Source organism: Myodes glareolus, chromosome 9, assembly GCF_982192425.1.
Source record: "Myodes glareolus chromosome 9, mMyoGla1.1, whole genome shotgun sequence".
Lineage (NCBI taxonomy): Eukaryota > Metazoa > Chordata > Mammalia > Rodentia > Cricetidae > Myodes > Myodes glareolus.
In genome coordinates this window covers 53302948-53322300 of record NC_142034.1, presented here as the reverse complement: position 1 = coordinate 53322300, position 19353 = coordinate 53302948, and the positions used below count along the sequence as shown (strand labels likewise).

The 19353-nt window shown below is 38.9% G+C and overlaps 1 protein-coding gene across 2 annotated transcripts in view; it reads left to right on the top strand.

The window, feature by feature from the left end:
* The window catches only part of Rabep1 (rabaptin, RAB GTPase binding effector protein 1), a 100139-nt gene that overhangs the window by 23360 nt on the left and 57426 nt on the right, over window positions 1-19353 (top strand). For both annotated transcript variants that reach the window (XM_085695224.2, XM_085695223.2), the window contains exons 2-4: window positions 4621-4749; window positions 14463-14666; window positions 16557-16717. In XM_085695224.2, coding sequence (XP_085551350.1) covers window positions 4621-4749; window positions 14463-14666; window positions 16557-16717 — 494 coding nt within the window. The remainder of the gene's footprint in view (window positions 1-4620; window positions 4750-14462; window positions 14667-16556; window positions 16718-19353) is intronic.

The following is a 19353-nucleotide window of genomic DNA, read 5'->3' as shown; positions in this document are numbered from 1 at the left end:
TGACCCAAGGAGATCGGAAGAGAGCATCTTATAACTCCCCTTGGTCTGGAGTTACAGAGGACTTTGAATCTCCATGGGGATGCTGGGAACTAACTCTCTCAGAGCAGGTAATGCTCTTAATCCCTGAGCCATCTCTTCTAGCCCAAGCATTGACTTTACTTCTGCAGGGTTTGTGTGTGTGTGTGTGTGTGTGTGTGTTTGTATTTGACACTCTTTGTATTTGTATTGGTATTTTGTGTTTTGTATTTGACATTCTTTTTATTGCTATTTGCACATTCTTCTTTGAGCTCTGTGGTCTGCTGGGTATCTTACAGTTCAACTCTGGTACCTAATTTAGCTCATCAGAATGCAGCCTTGTTTCCCTCAGGATGTCCTTGGCCATATGCATTACCCTTCCAAGTTGCCTAGAGAATTTCTGCTCTGCCAACTCCTAATGGCTGCATGCCATGATCTAGGCTGATGTTGGCAGGAGCTTCTTTTCCTAGTTATGCGTGTCAAATGTGTGGCCTGGCTACTTTGTCTACTGCCATGACCTGGCATATTCCTTCCAGTCTGTTTTATAGTTTTATATGGTTCATATTGTACTATATATAATTTTGTGTTTTGTTCATTTCATTTACTATATATATTTTATGGCTTTGGTAGTCCATTAAATGGATATACCTACCATACCTAATAATTTCATTTTATGCTTTTTCTCCTCCTTCACTATCCTTCCCTTCTTTCCTTTCCTCCCTTCTTTCTTACAAGGTCTTGCTATGTCACTCATTTGGACTTGAACTCCTAGGCTGAAGTGGTTCTCTTGTCTTAGACTTGTGAGTGGCTGAATTGTAAGCACACACCCTGTAGTACTTTCATTTAAAAATCTGACGACAGTACAAGTCAAGACTTGTGGGTTTCAAGGAATGTTCAGATTCTCCCCGTTCCCTCCTGCATTGAGGAAAATCTTCAGACAAGTTTCCAGTTACAGTAAAATTTGACTCAGATTGCTTTTTCCCTCTTTCTCATTTTGTCTCATTGAGCTTAATATTTTCTTTTTTAGACGTATATAGTAGGACACAACTTGGAGTTTTAAGTTATTACTTATTCTTTCATATCAAAATTAGGGAAAATTAAGTTAGACAAGGTGATGATGGTCCACTCTTGCAGTTCCAACGCTTGAGAGAAAAAGAAAGAGGGCTAAGAGTTGAGACTGTCTCAGTAAACAACAGGAAAACTAGGAAAGATCAAATATGTGAGAATTGTTGAATCTTTACCTTATTTATGGTTTTATTTTCCTCGCTCTCTTTCTATATTATTATTGCTTAATTCAGACATTTTGAGTAAGTGGCAGTCATTTTTCTCTTTGGATGGCAGTCATTAAAAGTAACTGCTCTCGGGGCTGGAGAGATGACTCAGAGGTTAAGAGCATTGCCTGCTCTTCCAAAGGTCCTGAGTTCAATTCCCAGCAACCACATGGTGGCTCACAACCATCTGTAATGGGGTCTGGTGCCCTCTTCTGGCCTGCAGGCATACACACAGACAGAATATTGTATACATAATAAATAAATAAATATTTTAAAAAAACAGTAAAAGCAACTGCTCTCTTGAAAAACCAAAAATGAATGAATGAATGAATGAATGAATGAATGAATGGAATCACAGAGGCTTGTCATGGTGGCATGGCAAACACCTTTAATCCAAGTACGTGGCAGCTGGATTACTGAATTCCAGGTCAGCCTGGTAACATAACAAATCTAGATTGCATTGGGCTGGCTATAATTAGACCATGTCCTTCCCCTCTTTCTGTCCTTGATTGATAAATAAATCAATAAATAAACAAGCAAGCAAGCAAGTAAGCAAGCAAGCAAGCAAGCAAGCGAATGAGGTGGCCTTGGCATCAGAAGATTTCCCCCTTAATACTCAAATGAAGGTAATAATGTTTGGGCTGTGTTTGTGAAGGCTGATGAACTGAAACTTTATGTGGCTATCTCCCAAAAGGTTCTTTAGTATTGTTGGAAGGTGGTGGTAACACTAGTTTGTGTATAGCAGAGAGGGTTTTGACCTGAACATCAGTAAACATGGAACTTGGTAAGAATCATCAGGTCAGGAGTAACTTTTAGTCTTTTGTGGCTACAGAGTAACTTTATCTCTATATTTTTTTGCTTTTTCGGGGTGGGGTGGTATGGGTTTTGTGTATTCCTGGATGTCCTGGAACTTGCTCTGTAGACTGGCTGGCATTGAACTCAGAGATTTGCCTGCCTCTGCCTCCTGAGTGCTGATATCAAAGGCGTGTACCACCCCTGCCTGGTCATCTTTGTAGTTCTTTACCCATTAAATACTTTTAGTTTTAAAATGACAACTAACATTTATCATTTTTCCCTATGTTCCATGTTAATCACTTTTTGAACTATATTCTAATCACAGTGAACTATATTAGAAAAATAATATAACACTTCCATTTAATGAACATTTCAGTTTGATTTTATTGTAGTTGTCTGCTAATACATTATGATACACTTATTTGTAAACTTCTGTCTGTTTGGGATAAATTGACTTCTAGGTGTGATGGTAAAAGCATGCTTGTGAAAAGCAGTTATTTTGGCTTTTCTGTTTTGTAGAAATGCAATGTGCTTGGAGTACTTGAGATAGATTCTTTTGAAAGTTATACAAGAACAGGATGAAAATAAGGGAGTTATTGGTACACCCTCAAGTATCATGATTCCTGGAATTGCAATCTTTCTTAAAGAGTGTAGAAAGCCAGTCAGATTTGTGGGTGTGGACTTGGATTTGAACTGTGTGGGTCAGAGCCAGGGTGAGGTAGGGAATAGTGAAAGCCCAAGGTTTTGCTGAAAAACATATTTTAAAAATAATTTATGTAAGCGTCTCACTCTGTAGTCCAGGCTAGCTTCAAACTCACGGTAACCCTCCTTCTTCAGACTCTCGGGTGCTGGACTTGCAGGTACAAACCACCATGCCAGGCTTCAGCTGTAATTTTAAGGGTTGTGGTTTTTTTTATTTTGTTTATTCATTAGTTTTATTTAACTTAAATTATTTATAACTACAACGGTGAATAGCATGAACCTTTGTGCATGTTTGTGGTTTGGTGAAGCTATGTGTGGGATAGGATGTAGGAAAAAGTGTGAGTGAAGGGTCTTCTTTCTCTTTTCATGTATTTAAATTGCTGCATTACATAGTATTTTTAAAAATATGTTTTGAAGTGTAGGTACGTTATGGAATGGTTGTTTCCTTCATTTTCAGAGGCCTTGTTTATCTTTGTAGTAGTTGGCAGTGTCAGTAATTTTAGTGTTATGTGGTAAAGCTATTAATTTAACCATTGGGATTTAGCAATAAGTACTCGCAGAAATAACTCAGGAACTAAATTTTCTTATGATTTTAGATGATTTCTTCCTTCCAAAGTTACCCTTCATATATTCTACATGGCTGCCTTTTGATATATTCTACCACCTCCTTTTTCTCAAAAAAAAAAAAAGAAAGAAAGAAAGAAAGAAAAGGGAAAAAAGAAAGTTTTCAAATGGTCAGGTGTCATTGTCTAACTGTAATTGTACCTCAAAATGACTCTTTGCCTTTAGTAACATGGAGCTCAAAGCATCTTTTCCTCTTCCATTTGTGAGTTGTACTAAAACTATCAAATAGTGACGCCAGCCTAGGGATGTGGGAATGAACTAATACAAGGTTTAGTTTAGAATTTTCTAGAGAAATATATCCTCATTGCAGAGAACTTTGAAAAGAAAATGAAGGAAATGAGCTATAGTTCTAGCTATTGGTATACTTTTTTAGCCTTTTCTATCTGTATTATAAAATTGGTTGTGAATTGATCAGTGGCTTGAGGGTAAGGAGTGGTTCAGAGATAGGCAGGTGTGTGGTAGAGCTGGCCATTGTTACTGGATAGTGGTTGGCTAATGCTGATAAATATCTCCTGAAGAGATTATATTGATAGCCTTAAGGCTGAGTCAAGGGTTTGTGTTTTGACCAAAACAGCCCTGACCTTGACCAGAATAGACAGTCTGAGAGCCAAATCTTGAGCCCCTTTGTAAGGAATATGTCTACACTTTGCCAGATTGTAATCAACACTTATCTGAAAACAGATGATGTGCCAGTATTGGAATTGTGACCTAGAACCACAGGTTTTGTCCTTTCCAGATGGTAACAGTTTCCATATAATGTAATGGGTCTTCTGGAACTGGAAGAATGGTTCCAGTTGTGGCTTTCCTAGCCAGGAAGCACATTAAATTTTGCTCAAACAAAGAAACAGGAAGTAGCAACATTGACAGTGGGGTTAGCTTTGGGATAAGTAGTTTAACTAAGTCAATATTTAACAATTCCAACCATGGATTAACATTCTGTCAGTGTTCTAAAGAGCACTTGGAGCTCCTGTATTGAAATTGGCTCTGTTCTCTGTGATTCTGTTTCATTTTATGTGACTCATTCACAGTATGTGTATCACAGTCTAATAGAAGTGTCTGGCTTCTTTAAAAAAAGATTAGTTTCCTGGAATATAATGGATTTCAGCTTCCCTACTAGTTCCATATGTATCTAACAGTATTTAACTGAGTGACTAGTCTTACAACTTATATTTAAGCAAATTTATTACTTGTTAACTAGTATTTCTTTTTTCAGTTTCTCTTCAGCAACGGGTAGCAGAATTGGAAAAAATTAATGCAGAATTTGTACGTGCACAGCAGCAGCTTGAACAAGAATTTAATCAAAAGAGAGCAAAATTTAAGGAGCTATATTTGGCTAAAGAGGGTAAGTTCACCAGTCTCTTTCCCAACTCCCCTGTCAAAACTTTCTTTTTTTGTGATTGAATAAATCGTGTGTGTGTGTGTGTATGTGTGTGTGTGTTTTGTGTGAAATAATAAAAATAATGCTTTTTGGAACTAGGGTTCTCAGTAGAGTTGGGGAACAATTGGAAAATACATCATTAAGATTTGTTTGTTTTCTGACATTGATGGTATTTAGTTGTAGTTGGCTTCTCTTAACACTGTAGTCCCTGGCTACATTTTGTAGAAACTGACATTTCACTGTTGAGTACCTGCTTTGTGGAATACATTGTATTTAGGTGCTGGGCATACAATGGGAGCAAAATTCATGTGGTCCTTTAGGTTGATTGAATTGAAGGTGAGAAAAGCATGTAGAGTCATTGTGTTATCAATTGTTAAAGATGAGTGTTTAAGTAAAATATCTCTGGTGGGATCTGTTTTAAGAGGGTCGGGGGAGGTGTTTACATTCTAGCTGTTGGCTTAGAAGCAGCAGAGAGATGGTTTCCATGTGGTGTCATTGTAGAACAGCTGCAGTAGCGTCAGGCTTACCTGGGAAACTTCTTAGGAATGCACATCTTTGGGTCATATCTCACATTTGCTGAGTCAGAAACTGGGATGTGGGTCTGGGGGTCAGATGGTTGATGTTTTAACAAGCTTCCAAGGTGATTCAGCTTCAGAGTTTCTGATTTACTAGGACTCTGGAATCCCATAATTTGTACTTTAACAAGTTACTTGGGGATGTTGTTATTAGTGGTTTAGGTAGCACATTTTGAGAGTCACTAGTCTAAAGCAGTATCTTTTGTATTTTGTAATTGAAAATTTTTGGTTGAGATAGATTCCTGTGTGTCTTAGACTGACCTTGAAATAGTTACATAACTGAGGGTGACCCTGAAGTTCTGATTTTCCTACTTTTACCTCCTGAGTGCTAGGTCATTAGATTGGTACTTGAGTTTGAACCCAGGCTTCATACATGCTAGGCTGCATCTTAAACTCCTAAGTAACATCTTGGGCTTGAAAGTTTTTTAAAAAATAGTTTTGTCAGTGTTCTATAACAAAACTATGCTTGCAACTAGGTGTGGTGGCACATTCTTTTAACCCAATACTTCTCATCTCCTCCCTTCCCTTCTTTTCATTTCCTTCGGCTCCTCTCTTCCTCCCCTCCCTTTTATTTCCCTTCTTCCCTTTCCCACTTTCCTTTCCCCTTACCTTTTCCATCCTTTGCTTCACGTTAGAGTTTCATGTAGCTCAGGCTGGCCTTAGACTCTTCCTGACCCTCCTGCCTCTATTCCCAAGTACTAGGTTACGGATGTGCAGTAATGACTGTTTTTAGTTTAAGTGGTGCTGGGTATTGAACCCAGGATCTTCTGCATGCCAACTCTACCAAGTTGATGCGTTCCTGGTCTCTGGTTCTTTTACATATGCTCATGAAAATTTGTTAAGTACCTGCTGTGGGACAATGGTCATGTACTCTGTAAAGATTTGTCACTTGCACTGGTTTAATAAAATGCTGATTGGTCAGTAGCCGGGTAGGAAGTATAAGTGGGGCAGCCAGAACAGGAGAGTTCCGGGAAGAGGAAAGGCTCAGTCTTCAGTAGTCACCCAGACACAAAGGAAGCAAGATGAGAATGCCTTGCTGATAAAAGGTACCAAGCCACGTGGCTAACACAGACAAGAATTATGGGTTACTGTAAGATGTAAAAATTAGTTAACAAGAAAGCCTGAGTTAATAGACCAACCAGTTTACAATTAATGTAGGCCTCTGTGCGTTTCTTTGGGACTGAACAGCCTTGGAACTGGACAGGACAGTAACCTCTGTCAACAAGTACCCTCCTTTTTCCTTGCTGTACAGGAAATCAGATGTGGAGCCATGTACATTCTAGACAAGCATTCTATTCTTGAGGTATCCTAGTCTCTAAGGTAGACTCTGAGCAATGATGTGGTGTCAAGATAACCTGGTAATACATTTAATGCACACGTGCACACACACACACACACACACACACACACACACACGATCCTTCTGGTATTTCTCTGATACTAAGTTCAAATTGAGTATGGTCATGAGTAATGCCATCTCTTTCCTCCCTTTACTTCTCACATAAATATGTTGGTTATCCTCTACAGAAATTGTTTTGTAGACCAGGCTAGCCTCGAGCTCACAGAGATCCACCTGCCTTTGCCTCCTGACTGCTCGGTTTAAAGGTGTGCATCACTACCATCACCTGGCCTTTAAAAAAAAAAACCTTAAAATTTATTTATTTACTTATTTATCTATTTATTTATTTTTACATGTATGGGTGCTTTGCCTGCATATATGTCTGTGTACTATGTATGTCTAGTGACCATGGAGCTCAGAAGAGGGTATAGGATCCCCTGGGACTGGTGTTAACAGACAATTGTGAGCTTTCTTGTGGATGCTGGTGATTGAGCCTGTGTCTTAGTTTTTCTTTATTCAATAATTTGAAGTTAGTTTTGAAAGATTGTTTGATTTGTTTTCTATTCCCCCTTACTTTTCAAATAAAGCTTTTAGGTTTTCTCTTATTATGTGTGTGGGAGTGGGTGCATGTGCTAGTGCATGCATGTAAAGGTCAGAGGACACCTTCGTGAAGTTAAGTCTCTGCTTCTACCATTTCTCAGGTTTTGGGATCAAATTTAGGTCATCGGGCATGAACAGCAGGTGCTTTTAACCACTGAACCAACTCACTGGCCCACAGCCTCTCATGTCTGACATGTTATCAGTTTTATATCTGAATTAAACAGTTTTGATATGGTTTAGTTAAAAATACTTGCTCTAAACTGAGGATAGAGTGGGAGTATGGGGAGGTTGTGGGTACAGAGTGGTGGCGGCGTACACCTTTGATTCCAGCACTTGGGAGGTAGAGGCAAGCGGATCTCTTTGAGGCCAGCCTGGTCTACAGAGCAAATTCCAGGACACCCAGGGCTACACGGAGAAACCTTGTTTTGAAACTACAAAAAGGAATTCTATGATCCTTTCTTGGTAACTTTTCTAAAGGCAACATATGTGATATCTAAGACATCAGTGTTGATTACTTAGCTTTTATTTTGGACACTTACCCATATCATAATAAAAATCAAATTTAAAACTTTTTTTCAAGTACCAACTTATATTATCACACCTACTATGAAGGTGGAGGCCCGTCCTTATGATCATCACAGGCATAAACAGTGTGCAGTGTAGTGCTGGTGTGCTCAGCAGTCTTTGTCTCTCAGTGAAATAGGTCAAGGTGACTCAGAATTCCAAATACGGCTTTTCCTGTGGAAGGGACAGTTTTGCTGCTACTGTAGTTGCTGGGCTTGCATTTTATTGGAGTGTCACTGAGTTGTCGATGCAAACAGTGATGAGAACTACTAATAAAAGAGAGGATAAGGCAGCTTTTTAGCTTATTTTGCTGCCAGTTTTTGTCTTAGTTTGCAGTTTTTTTCAAGCTGACTTCAGTTGGGAATATTATAAAATTTTAGAAAGCTTTGTTGACTTTCTACTAAACTTTGAAAAGGTATTCTTACTGTGCCTTCTTCCTTTAACCAACTTCAATCAGTGCTTAGCACTGCAGCAGTGTTTATGCTTTAGAAATCTCAGTTCCGAGTGTTAGAGCCCCTGTTCTCTGAGGCTCCAGATGAAAGACTGGGAGGAAATGATGAAAATGGAGGTTGGTGTCCAAAAGGACTTTACGAGTGGTCATATTTACATGGTGCTCTGATGCTATTAGAATTTCAGTTGTGAAAAGCTTGGTTTAGGAATCTGTATGTGGTCCAGGTAAGATATGTTCACTTAGATAGGGGTATGAAGCAAGGATTATTTTTAAAATTACAGTTCAAACAATGAAGAAATAAAGATAAATAACAAAAACTTATTAGAGAACTTGCAAACAAATTACAAAAGTAGAGAATAACCCAGGCATGATGCCATGTGCATGTGAGTCCAGCATTTGGGAGGTGGAGCTAGAAGGGTCTTGAATTGGAGACTCGCCAAGTGGTGCATAGCAAGAACTTGTCTGAACAGCAGCTTCATTATAGCAACGAACCCAGGAAATACCATATTAACCTCTCAACTGACAGAAGACAATGAAATGACATCATCTGGGTACATAGAAATAATTTTCAACTTAGAATTTTAATATTTAGCTGAGTTCTTAGTTGTGAGGATAAAGTGCATCTTAGATGCACATAAATGCGGAGAACATTGTCACCTGCAGTCACAGAGGTGACTGGTAGACCTGTGCTTGTTAGAGGAGAACCAAACAGGAAAGGTTTGTACATCAGAACTTACACACAGCTGAGAAGCTGATAAATTTGACTATAAAAATAAATAAAAAAAATCGACCAAAACCCATTCCAATTTATTTGGACAAAAGTTTCTTTAAAGGGGCTGACGAGATGACTCAGTGATTAAGAGCACTAATTGCTCTTCCAGAGGACCCGGGTTCAATTCCCAGCACCCACATGGCAGCTTGCAGCTGTCTATAACTCCAGTTCCAGAGAATCTGACTTCGTTATACCAATGTACATGAAATAAAGTTAAATAAAGTGAAAAAAAAAGTTTCTTTAAAGAGTCTTAAGAAATATCTTTTGGGCGGAGGAGAGCACTTGGTGTTCTTGCAGAGGACCCAGATTTGGTTCCCAGCACCTGAATTTCTGTTCACAACAATCTTTAACTCCAGTTCCAGCAGATATGCCCTTTTTTTTTAGCCTCTGCTAGCACCAGACATACACACATAGTGCATATATGTACATGTAGGCAAAATACTCATATATGTAAAATAAAGATAATACTAAAAATATCTTCTAGAAGAAACTAATAGACAAACTTTTTTGTTATATTCTTTTTTCTTTTTTAATTGATTTTTATTGAACTCTACATTTTTCTCTGTTTCCCTCCCTGCCTCTCCCTTCCCCTCTTTAACCCTCTCCCAAGGTCCCCATGCTCCCAATTTACTCAGGAGATCTTGTCTTTTTCTACTTCCCATGTAGATTAGATCTATGTAAGTCTCTCTTAGTGTCCTCATTGTTGTCTAAATTCTCTGGGATTGTGATTTGTAGGCTGGTTTTCTTTGCTTTATGTTTACAAACCACCTATGAGTGAGTACATATGATAATTGTCTTTCTGTGTCTGGGTTACCTCACTCAAAATAATGTTTTCTAGCTCCATTCATTTTCCCGCAAAATTCAAGATGTTGTTATTTTTTCTGCTGTGTAGTACTCCATTGTGTAAATATTTTCACCACATTTTCTGTCCATTCTTCGGTTGAGGGACATTTAGGTTGTTTCCAGGTTCTGGTCATGACAAACAGTGCTGCTATGAACATAGCTGAGCACATGTCCTTGTGGCAAGCTTAAGTTCTTGGATCATCAAAACAAAGAAAGAGAAATAAAGACAAAAGTAGAAAGGGAAATGATTTGGAAGAGGATGGTGGTGATCAGGAATGGGAAGGGATAAGAATGGGTAAAGGGGAGTGAATATGGTCAAAATTATATGCATGTATGAAAATGATGTGAAACTCATGCATAATTAATGTACAGTTAATATTTGTTAACTAAAACATGGAAAAATTAAAAACCAAGCCAAGCATTTGTTAGCTTCAAGTAGGACTGTGATAGCTGGAGTACTTAACAGTTCTACTTTTAATTTTTTGAGGAACTTCTGTATTCTCTCATCAGTACTTTATTATTTTGCCAGAGGTCCTCATTGTAAACGGAGGTGGAGCTTTTCTTTTGTCCCGATCACCTAGTACCAAATAAACACACAAAAGCTTATATTAGTTATAGAATGCTCGGCCTGTAGCTCGGACTTATTACTACCTAGCTCTTACAACTTAAATTAACCCATTTTTATTAATCTATATTTTGCCATGTGGCTAGTGACTTTACATGTCCTCTAACATCTTGCTTCCCTGAGGCTACTTGGATCTTTCTCTGTCTGGACTCTTCTTCCTGTCTGTATTTTTAGTTTGGCTTTCCTACCTAGTCTTATCAGCCTTTCTTTAGGCCAAATCACCTTTATTATCAACCAGTGAGAGTAATACATATTCACAGTATACGGAAGGATTATCCCACAACACATCATAGGCAGTACAACAAAATAAAATAAAAAGAAATTAGTTATAAAATTAAAATTTCCCCCTTTTTGAAGAATTATGTTTAGAAAATTGTTCACTGATATTATTTAACATTAAAATATTTAATGTTATTAAATATTGATTATAATCCATATTATCCAATATGAAGGAAGAATTAGTACCAATTTTCCAAGTTTTTATAAAAAACTTCAAGGGACAGTCTATAAGTTGTATTATTCAGACAAAACCTTGAAAAGATGAAAACATGATATCACAACACCTTTATCCATTTCTTTCTTTCTTTTTGGGTTTTTTTTTTTTTTTTTTTTTGAGACAGGGTTTCTCTGTAGCTTTGAAGCCTGTCCTGGAACTAGCTCTTGTAGACCAGGCTGGCCTCGAAGTCACAGTGAACCGCCTGCTTCTGCCTCCCGAGTGCTGGGATTAAAGGTGTGCGCCACCACCACCCGGCTTAATGTATGCATTTCTTAGTTACGCAGATGTCTAAATGCTTGAAAATCAAACAGTGTGAAAGAGTAAGATTGTGACCAATTGGACCTCATCCTAGGATTGCAAGGTTGGTCAAACACTTAATCATTGTAATATAAATTACAGTCAGTAGGATAGAAACCAGGCTGGGCATGGTGGTGTCTGCCTTTAGTCCAGCACTCTAAAGGCAGAGGCATTTGGGTCCCTGTGATTTTTTAGGCCAGCCTGGTCTATATAGAGAGTTCCAGGACAGCCAGAGCTTACATAGTTGTCTTAGGTAGGGTTTCTAATTGCTGTGAAGAGGCACTATGACCATAGCAACTCTTATAAAGGAGAAAACATTTAACTGGGGCTTGCTTAGAGTTTCAGAAGTTTATTCCATTATCATTATGGCAGGACATAGCAGCGTGCAGGCAGACATGGTGCTGCAGAAGGATCTGAGAGTTCTACATCTTGATCCGCAGAGAGCAGGAGACTGTGTGCCACACTGGTGTAGTTCGAGCATATGAGACCTCAAAGCCAGCCCCCACAGTGACATACTTCACCAACAAAGCCACATACCTTAATAGTGCCATTCCCTATGGGCCAAGCAATTCAAACACATGAGTCTAAGGGGGTCATACCTATCCAAACCATAGTAGTAGAGCAACTGTCAACAACATTCAGAGGGACTAGCTTGGTCCAATGCTTGTTCCTTCCCAGTCCAGCTGGAGTTGGTGAGCTCCCATTAGCTCAGGTAAACTATTTCAGTGGATGAACCCATCATGGTCTTGATCTCTTTGCTCATATTCTCATTCCTTCTACTCTTCAGCTGGACCTTGGGAGCTCAGTCCAGTGCTCTGATGTGGGTCTCTGCCTCTGTTTCCATCTGTTGTTGAATGAAAGTTCTATGGTGATATATAAGATATTCATCAGTTTGACCACAGAGCAAGTCAGGATTGGGCCCCCTCTCCTCTATTGCTTAGGGTCTTAGGGTCATCCTTGTGGATTCCTGGGAATTCTCTAGAGCCAGGTTTCTGCTAACCCTATAATGGCTTCCTCAATCAAGATATCTCTATATTTGCTCTCATCTCTGTCCTTCCTCCATCTTGACTATCCCATTCCCTCAAGTTCTCTTCAACTCTCCCCTTCTCCCCACCCCTTTCCCTTCTTCCTTCCCTTCTCCCTCCACCCCCATGCTCCCAATTTTGTCAGGTGATCTTATCTGTTTTCAATATCCAGGTGGGTCTCTATATGTTTTTCTTTGGGTTCACCTTATTATTTAGCTTCTCTAGGATCATGAACTATAGGCTCAACGTGCTTTGTTTATAGCTATTATCCATTTATGAGTGGGTACATACTACTATCTACCTTTCTGTTGGATTCTGTTTTCCCACATGCCCATCAGAATGAACCAGTTGACTCTGGTTATAGCATTCTGAGGCTTACCTACTCTGTAACTCAGAAGTTCTTCCCTATTCCTGCTATGAGACAGTTTCAAACACCTGTGACCATGTGGTCAGGGTTATCACAGCAGCCTACCCACTTTTGATATAACTGTTCTGTATTAGTTTTCTTGTTTTGACAAAATACCTGACATGGTTGAAGGAGATACAGTAGACTTATGTCAGGGAAGGCCTGGTCACATTGGGTCTGCAATCAGGAATACAGAGCCAAGTGAATGCTGACTCTTGGCTTACTTACTTTTTTTATTTAGAACAGGACCCACACTCAGATTGAACCTTCCTATTCTGTTGAACCTCTCAGTTTAGTTCAGTTGAGTTCAACATGACAAAGGGTTTCCTCCTAGGTGACTCACCACCTAATCGAAGTGAAGGTTAACTATCACAATTCTCTTCCTAAATCAGGAAAACTCTGCCTTAGAAACGGATAAGCAAACTCTGGTGCTGTGCTCCTGAGATCATGCTTCTAAGGAGGCTGAGGCAGAAAGGTTGAGAGTTTGCAGCCATTTTTTTTTTTAATGGAGAGAATAGTGAAAGTTGGCAGTCAGAGAAAATAGACACATCTAGAGGGATACTAAGCTTATCCTTCTTTTTTTTTTTTTGCAGTGTTTAGGGACCCAAACCCAGAACCTTGTATAGGCTAGGCAAGTACTATACCAATAAACTGCATTCCTGACTCCACACATCTCTTTTGGAAGTCATGACCAAATATATGTCCTATCTAGGCTTACAGCATGTAGTGTACATGTGATATTAACTTACTATTTAAGAGATTATAAAGAGTGATTAAGAAAGTAGTCATAGTTTTTTTCTTGTTTTGTTTTGTTCTGTTTTTGGTTTTTCAAGACAGGGTTTCTCTGTAGCTTTGGAGACTGTCCTGGAACTAGCTCTTGTAGACCAGGCTGGCCTCAAACTCACAGAGATCTGCCCGCCTCTACCTCCCAATTGCTGGGATTAAAGGCATGTGCCACCACCGCCGGCGAGAGTAGTCATAGTTCTATCAACTCTAATTACTATGCAATCTGGCTTTCTTCCATTCAGTATGTCTTGAAGACTTACTCTTTGATAGTTACTGTACTTATAGGCATTTTATCATTTCAACAGCTCTAGAAGTGGCCATCTTCAACTTTCAATTTGCAGATGTGGACTCTTACACCAGAGTAGTTAAAGAATTTGATTATTGGGGCTAAAGAGATAGCTCAGTGCTTAAGAGCCCTGGGTGTTCTTCCAAAGGACCTGTGTTCAGTTCCTCGCACCTATGTGCCAGTTCACAACTGTCTAACTACTGTCTTTGGAATCAGATGCACTCTCCTGACATTCCAGGGCACCAGACACACATGTGATGCACAGATACATGTATAGTTAAAGCTCACATACACAAAAGAAATTTAAAAAGTCTTTTGATTATGTCCATTTAGTGGGTGGTAAAAGCCTAAATATAGCACAAAACTGTGACCTTCTCCAGTGTGTTATTAGTTTAATTAATTAATTAATTTGGGTTTTTCGAGACAGGGTTTCTGTATAATTGCTCTAGCTGTCCTGGAACTCACTTCGTAAATATTTTTGAAACCCGCTACACTTCCTGTTTAAATACCTTTGTAATCTGTGTTAGCATTTTAAAATATAGTTTCTTCATTTCTTTTGAGTCTGATAAAGTGAACTACACATTAATGGAAAATCTTTTACTTTTCCCCCAGAGGATCTGAAGAGGCAAAATGCAGTATTGCAAGCTGCACAGGATGATCTGGGTCACCTTCGGACACAGCTGTGGGAGGCTCAGGCAGAGATGGAGAATATCAAGGCAATCGCCACAGTCTCCGAGAATACTAAACAAGAAGCTATAGATGAAGTTAAAAGGCAGTGGAGAGAAGAGGTTGCTTCACTTCAGGCTGTAATGAAAGGTAAAGATCAGGTTTTAGACTTTGTAAGATCAACAAATTCTGATGCTTGATTTGATTTTCAAATGACCTTAAAGTACATTTTGTGTTCATTTGTGGCTTATGTATTGTCATCTTCAAGATGTCAGATGAAAGGGAAGCCAGAGGTATCGTGATGGATACATCACCAGTCTCTTCAGCAGATCTAATAGTGAGGCGTACAGTGGTGTGGACAGATAGTGTATTAACTGAAAGTTGTAGTTACCCGTAAGATTTAAAGTAGGGTTTAAATCTGGATTTTTGTTTCAATTTTTAAGTATAATGTATCTTTGTATGTGAAATCTTTGTTTAATGGACAAGAATGTCCTTAAAGCTAAGCTGGACTTTGTGAAATGCCAGCCTTAGTCTGAAGGAAGTGTAATAGTGTGCGTAGCCTTTTTCCTTCCCGCACAATGCCTCATTTCTTCCTTCATTGTTGAGAATGATGACTAAAGGAAACAAAGTGTTACCCTAATCCTTGGGACCCTGGAATATTTAGTATTTGCAAATGTGAGCTAATGGCTGCTGACCTGTCCCTGGGGCGGGGAGACTTTGCATTTGTATCCCATTTTTTACATATGTTCTTTGAGAGGATGCAATTAAGGGTACCTCCGTTTCTGAGTCTGTAGCTGTCACTAAGGGTTATTCTGGTTTTATGTAATAAGCCTGGCTGTACTGGTTTAGCTGTATAGGGTTTCCTTTTTCTCATGGGAATCAAGTCATTTCTAGGTAAGCTAGGGGTGGTCATAAGAGTTCTGGGACTCCACCTATATCTGTCTGTCTGCTTCTATATAGTTACCATATTCTTTAAAATTTCATCTTTGCTTCACGGCTGAGAAATGATTATATCTCCTCCACTCTACATTAGATAAGTCATTTTCTTCTAGAAATCTTCATGCTATTTCTTCCTCACAGTTTGTTGACAAGTATGTGGTCAGCTTTAACTAAAGGAAATTGAAACATGTATGTAAGTCTGTGTATTTACTTTTATGCTGTGGAATCGAATCGAATCAAATCCAGAGCCATTTGCATGTGAGGCAAGTGATCTCACTAAGCTATTTACTTAGCCAGAAAGTGGAGGATTTTTACTGAGCACTGTAAATTACCAAAGCTCGGTCTTGTTAGTATGAAGAAGGTATAGAAATTGGGCTGGAGAGATGGCTCAGTGATTAAGAGCACTTGTTACTCTTGTAGAGGATCTGGGTTCATTTCCTAGCACCCACAGAGTGGCTCAAAACTATAACTGCAATTCCAGGGGCTCAGACAATCTTTTTTGACCTCTGCAGGCAACAGGTATGTACATAGTGCAGTATGTACAGGCAGGCGACACTCAAACATGTATGTAAAATAAAAATAAATAAAATCTTAAAAAAAGGAGGAAAATTTGATGGGCTACTAGTAGTGCCTGTCAGGTGATGTTTCAAGACTGTATTAAACATCTGAAGTTATTTTGTAAAGACTATAAAATTTGTCTCAATTTAGAATCTTAGGCTTTAGAGAAATCTCCCAGAAATAGTATTTATTTCATTGCACATTCATTTGGTTATAATGAAATGTTGTATTTGTTTTGGGAGCCTCAGTATAGTGCCAGAGAACATGGATTTGGGAGTGGGTCTTAGATGGAAGTTGAAAGCTCTACTTTGAATCTTCCCTAGGGTTTCTTGTCAAATAGCATATGATAGGTCTATTGTGAAGATTAATGATGATGATAATGATGGTGAAGTAATAAAACCCTTATTTCAATTCATAATAAGAACTAGAATTTTTTATTTCCAAAAATTTGTCTCAAGCTCTTTACATAGCTTAAACAATTTCAGTGTACTGGATATTGCTCCCTGATGCTTAGACATGGATGGAATGTGTGATGTTTTATAGAGACAGTTCGTGACTATGAGCATCAGTTTCATCTGAGGCTGGAGCAGGAGCGAGCACAGTGGGCACAGTATCGAGAAACTGCAGAGCGGGAAATAGCTGATTTGAGAAGAAGGTTGTCTGAAGGTCAAGAGGAAGAAAATTTAGAAAATGAAATGAAAAAGGTATGCAGGAATACATTCACTTATAGAATTACCTGAGTCTCAAAGCAAAGTGTTTAAAAGTATTGCTGCAGAACTGGAAGTTGAACGCTGTACTTTCTTTGTGTTGAGGAGTTACTTATGGACTAGACAGCACTTCCCCTTGCCCTCCACAGTACCTGTGACTGCCTGCCTGACCATTTTCAGATCTTTGATGAGATGTCATTGCTTCGTGAGCTCTTCTTTACCTCTCCTACTGAAGATGGCAACCTACTTGCCTCTTCTTGCATGTTTCTAGGACTCTCTGGATTTCTGAACCCTGCTTAGGTGTTTTGTTTTTTTTTTCAGCATGTTTCCTCATAAAACAGAGTTCATCTTTTACTGTGTGTGTTTACTGCTTTTTTCTGCTCGCTTGAATGTTAACTCCATGAGGTTGTGGTCTTTATTTGTGTGTACGAGGTGCATAGGGTGGTATCATAGATGCCCAATGTATTCCTGTTGGGTGGAGATGTTGTTTGATACTGTGTCTACACATTTTGGAATACTTGTTATTTTATTTTATTTTATTTTTTTTAGCATACCTTGGTTTCTGTGTGACAAATGCTACATGTATTATGTCTGAGCAATATCATGCAATTTCTACCATGTAGGTACTGACTCCAGTCTTGAGGTTCAATAGGAGGAGCCCATGTTGAACCAACTCATTAACCCTCATCAAGAACATTATAGCCCTTAAGTCTTATTTTACGAATTTATAATGCATATGTATATCTAAGAACGTAGAACAATTAAAAATTAAATTTTCTTTTAAAATGGTTAAAGTAATCTTTGGCTTTCAGTCCTTGTTCCATTCTTTATATAAACATGTGTGTGTGTGTACACATTTTTTTTTTTTTTGAGACCGGGTTTCTCTGTAGCTTGGAGGCTATCCTGGAACTAGCTCTTGTAGACCAGGCTGGTCCCGAACTCACAGAGATCCTCCTACCTCTGCCTCCCAAGTGCTGGAATTAAAGGTGTGTGCCAACATTGCCCGGCTTATAAATGTGTATTTATCATTTCCACAATCACTATTCTTTGCCATTTTAAAAAATTTTATCTATTTTTTTTCCGTTGTTGTTGTTTTGAGACAGAGTTTTTCTGTGTAGCTTTGCAGCCTGTCTTTGTACTTGTTCTGTAGACCAGGCTGGCCTTGAACTTAGAGAGATCTGCCTGCCTCTGCCTCCCTAGTGCTGGGATTAAATGTGTGTGCCATCACTGTCTGGAAAATTTTATTTTTATAAAATTTATTTGTGTGTGTGTGTGTGTGTGTGTGTGTGTGTATATGTGTGTGTTTGTGCCCACGTGTGATGCTCGAGGTGTGTGTCAGGTGACTTTCTCTGATGTTTTACTTCTCTTAAATTAAAATTTCTTTCATGCCATATGTTTTGATCATAGTTTTTCCTTCCAACTTCTACTAGATCTTCCTTACCCTCATCTTTACCCAACTTCATGTTCTCTTTCTTTTCTCTCTCAAAAACAAAGCAGATACCCCAAAAAATTAAAATCAAAACATACCAAACCAAAACCAAAATACACAAAAAGCTAAGAAGTTTGTTTTATGTTGACCTACTGCTGGTCATGAGACTTACCCTAAAATGTGATTGACATACCCAGGGACACTCCATTGCTGACATTTATGCTAATATAAGCTCTCATTTGCACATAGCATCTTGGTTAGGGATGGGACTTTATGTCCACTTCTCCCTGCTAGAATTTTGTCTTATCTGAACTCATGTAGGTCTGTGTGTACTGACTGCTGCAGTCTCTGTGCATTCATATGTGTATCAGCCCTGTTGTGTGTAGAAGGTGCTGTTTCCTTGGAGTCAACCACCACATATTGTTCTTACAATCTTCCTGCATAGTTCCCTGAGTCTTGAGGGGGAGGGGTTTGATTGCGACACCCCATTTAGGTCTCAGTGCTCCAAAGTTGCTCACTTTCTGCACGTTGTCCACTTGTGGGTCTCTCCGTTAATAATCATGTACTGAAAGAAGAAGGTTTTCTTATGAGGGTTGAGTGATGCTTTGTTTCATGGGTATAGCAACATGTCATTTGGAGTTCTTTTATGACTGTGTTCCTTTAGCAGAATAATAGTAGTAAAATTTCCCCATGACCTGTGTAGTCCCAGGTCACTTAAGCTGTGTCAGGTGTAGGCTCCATCTTAAATGCAGTGGGCCTTAAATCCAACCTGGGCTTGGGTGAGGTAGTTGGTTGCTCCCAGAACATTTGTGCCACTATTGCACCATTATATCTTGAGGGCAGATTGCTGTTTTTTTTTTTTTTAAAGAGTTGTATTTTATTTAGTCTTTGACAGTTTCATACATGTGTACAGTATATCTTGGTCTATTTATTTCCAGCTCCTAGTTCCCTTCCCTTTCCTCCATCTACTCTGTCTGTCTGTCTGTCTGTCTGTCTTTCTGTCTTTCTTACAGGGTCTATACATCCCAGGCTGGTCTACATCCCTGGAACTCTCTGTATAGATGAGACTGGCTTTGAAACTTTGAAATTTAGAGATCTGCCTCCTAAATGCTGGGATAAAAACATGCACCACCATATTAGTTACCTTACTTTCTGAGACAAGGTCTTTCACTGAACCTGGAGGTCCCTAGTTAGGCTAGACTGA